The 2,884-nt window shown below is 49.0% G+C and overlaps 1 protein-coding gene across 1 annotated transcript in view; it reads right to left on the bottom strand.

The window, feature by feature from the left end:
- Window positions 1–325: 325 nt before the first annotated feature.
- The window catches only part of STK11IP (serine/threonine kinase 11 interacting protein), a gene marked incomplete at its 5' end in the record, with an annotated part of 19,548 nt that continues 16,989 nt past the window's right edge, over window positions 326–2,884 (bottom strand). Inside the window, 2 exons of the mRNA XM_017727019.1 lie at window positions 326–1,174; window positions 1,481–1,707. Of these exons, the coding sequence (XP_017582508.1) occupies window positions 1,034–1,174; window positions 1,481–1,707 (368 nt within the window). The remainder of the gene's footprint in view (window positions 1,175–1,480; window positions 1,708–2,884) is intronic.

Genomic DNA, 2,884 nt, shown 5'->3' with positions numbered 1-2,884 from the left:
GAGGGCCTGTGCAGCCAGTAAGCAACGTGCTGGAAGGCCACAGGATGCCCACCTGAGGGCAATTGTCAAAGGAGAACACCACAACCAGTACCTGGTGTCAGTCTAATCCTGTTTAAACCTTGTTCCTTTGTTGCTGTTTGGAAGCCAGGCAGGTGGAGAAGATTAGCGTAGCAGCCCATTGGCACCTGCTCTGAACAGGAAGGGGAGAATGGCCTGAACCCAGTGAGATGCTAGGGAACCCTTGAGGCAGCAGCAAAGCTAGTATGGAAGACCTTAGAAAGACATGACAGCACTGCAAAAGAATGAAACAAGGAAAACATGACAATTCAATAAATAGAAGCTTTTATTACAATAGAAAATAGTAAAACTCATGTTAAAATAGACTCTTGCTTTTGGACTGCTCAGAAAAGGCCTAAGCCTCACTTATGCCTCCTGGTGCCCATCAAGGTCCTGACCCCTAAGCAATGAGCAATACATTTCTGTGCCGAGAATCTCGAGGCTCCTTCCTCCCCAGTGACAGTGAAAGACTACAGCAGCAGACTGAGCCATGCCCCACAAGGCAGACAGGTAAGAGCTCTCTGTGGGGTTGTGTACAACATGCTTCATTCCCTTGTGCAATCAGGCTCCTGTTTGAAGCAGGCAGCTTTAGGGAAACCATGGACAAGAAGGAGGGAGAGGAAAAAAAAAATCATCAGCATTTAATGATAGCTGTCCTGAGACAGGTAAGAAGGCAGCAAATGCCATCTGCCAGAAAGACCAGAGCACCTGACTGCCCTTGGGTAGCTTTATGCACTATTACAAGGAATACTATCCACCTTCTCCTTCCATGCCCATCCAGTGCAAGTGAATGACTGTGCAGTCTGAACCATCATGTGCTCCCCTCTTACTCACCAGAAAGGGCCAGGGGCAAGAGTAGAGTGGAAAGCAGAGGCCACAGGACAGCAAGGTCAGATGGGAGTGGGAGACACTTGTGTACCATTGCTGGCACAGCAGCACTCTTGACTCCAAGTCCCGCCTGCTCCAGGCACCAGGCTCACTCCAGTGCCTCATACACAGCCTTCCGCAGCTCGATTGAGAACATCTCCTCCCACGGCCTGCGGATCCACTCCACCAGCCCTGCCAGGAGCTCAGGGCACTCTGTGCGGATGTGCCAAGTGGTCTCCACCTTCAGTACCTGGCAGGCAGGAAAAGGAGGGAGGCGAATAAGCAGACTGGCCTGACAGGCACCGATCAGCCCTGAGCCACTATCCCCCAGCACAGCTGGCCAGCTCCTCCTAATTCCTCTGTGCCCTCCTCCTCCCTCTCTGCTGCCAGCAGTGGAGTGTCCCTTGCATGAGTTTCTGCTGTGCTCCCCTGGCTCTGTGGTGTAAGGCCCCAGGTTAGGATGGCAGATGACAGCCCCAAGAGACACTCTTGCAGGAACAGGATCTGAGCACAATCAGCCCCCAGCATCTTGACCCCATGACCACCTCCTGGTTACCTCATCATAAAGCATCAGCTTGATGTCACAAGGACAGAGGCGATAGGTTATGACATTGCTGATACTGGTGATTGGCTGCTTCTCCTTCAACTGGATGTTGCTCCTAGGAGCCATTTCTGCCTCATGGTCTTCATCCAAGGAGGGCTGCACCTGCCACTGGTGATTCTCCTCCAGCAGAAATAGCATGCTTCTGGTACTCAGCAGGGTCACAGGGAAAACAGATGCCCCTAAAAGGACATGAGGGAATAAGAAAGGCTTTGCTGAGAGCCTGAGTCACCACAGAACCAGCACTGCTCTCCATTCCTCCCCTAGGGAAATCCTTTATAGCAGCAGTAACTTGGGTGAACAACCTTATCCACCTTCCTGACTGAAGAGGGGACCAGGGTAGTGAAACGTGGCTGGGCTTGAGCAGCTTATCCAAGCTTGTTGCAGGAGCATGCATATGGAAGACCACTGCTCAGCAAGCCTTGTCCAGCCCATGCCCTCAAAGGCAGGAAAAGTCACTTGAGTCCTTTGACCTCTTAAACAACATTTTACTACCCCTTAGTTAAAATTTGGCAGCTGCAGCTCAAAGCCTGCCTTTTTTGGCCTGAATTCATCTGGCTGCAAATATCTGACGGGTGGAACAGAGAGCACACACAAAGTTTAATACCAAGTTGGGATGTGTCATAAGTATGACAGGAAGGAAAATAGTTTTGATAAACTTTAGGGAACATAAATATAATCCAGCTATTTCAGTGGATGCAAATTAAAAGCATTACAACTTGGCAATAAGTTAGATGCACAGTAATAGGGAACCATTAGCAAAACTGGCTGAGGTCACAGGGGATCACAAGCTGATGCAGCAATATGTTGCTTCTCTAATCACATCTCACTCTTGGGAATTAGTAGGACTATCAGAAATGGGATGTTTAATTAATCCTGTCTACTTGGTAATGACATCTCAGCTGGAACTGTGTCCAGTTTGGGACACCATACTCTAAAAGAGGAGAAAACTGTAGAGTAAGAAAAACGCACTCTAAATCCTCCCTCCCATGCACTATTTGTTCAGCTTGAGCAGACCAATGAATGTACTTCCCACAGATTCCTTCTGATCCTCGCTCTCTCATACCTCCCCAATGGCCAATGATGACCGGGGGTGCAAAAGCTGTAACAAATTGGTCAGAATGTGATTAAGAGCTAGGTTGCTTTTTTCAGTGTCCCAAGCTAAGACGACACTGGAATTGTTCACTGAAGACTCAAATCCCAAGTTTAACACATTTGTCCCTCAGCAAGGCCTGGAACAGAACTTGATGGGCTCCAGCAGGCTGCTCCTATCCTATCATCTCAGCTTCTGGACACCTACTTCTGTTTTCCCAAAGGAAGGAGTCTTTCAGCAACTCACACAAACCAGCTGTCTTTATG

This window comes from Corvus brachyrhynchos, unplaced genomic scaffold, assembly GCF_000691975.1.
Source record: "Corvus brachyrhynchos isolate BGI_N302 unplaced genomic scaffold, ASM69197v1 scaffold490, whole genome shotgun sequence".
NCBI classification, from domain to species: domain Eukaryota; kingdom Metazoa; phylum Chordata; class Aves; order Passeriformes; family Corvidae; genus Corvus; species Corvus brachyrhynchos.
Note: the sequence above shows the minus strand (reverse complement) of the source record. Positions and strands in the feature narration are given on the sequence as shown.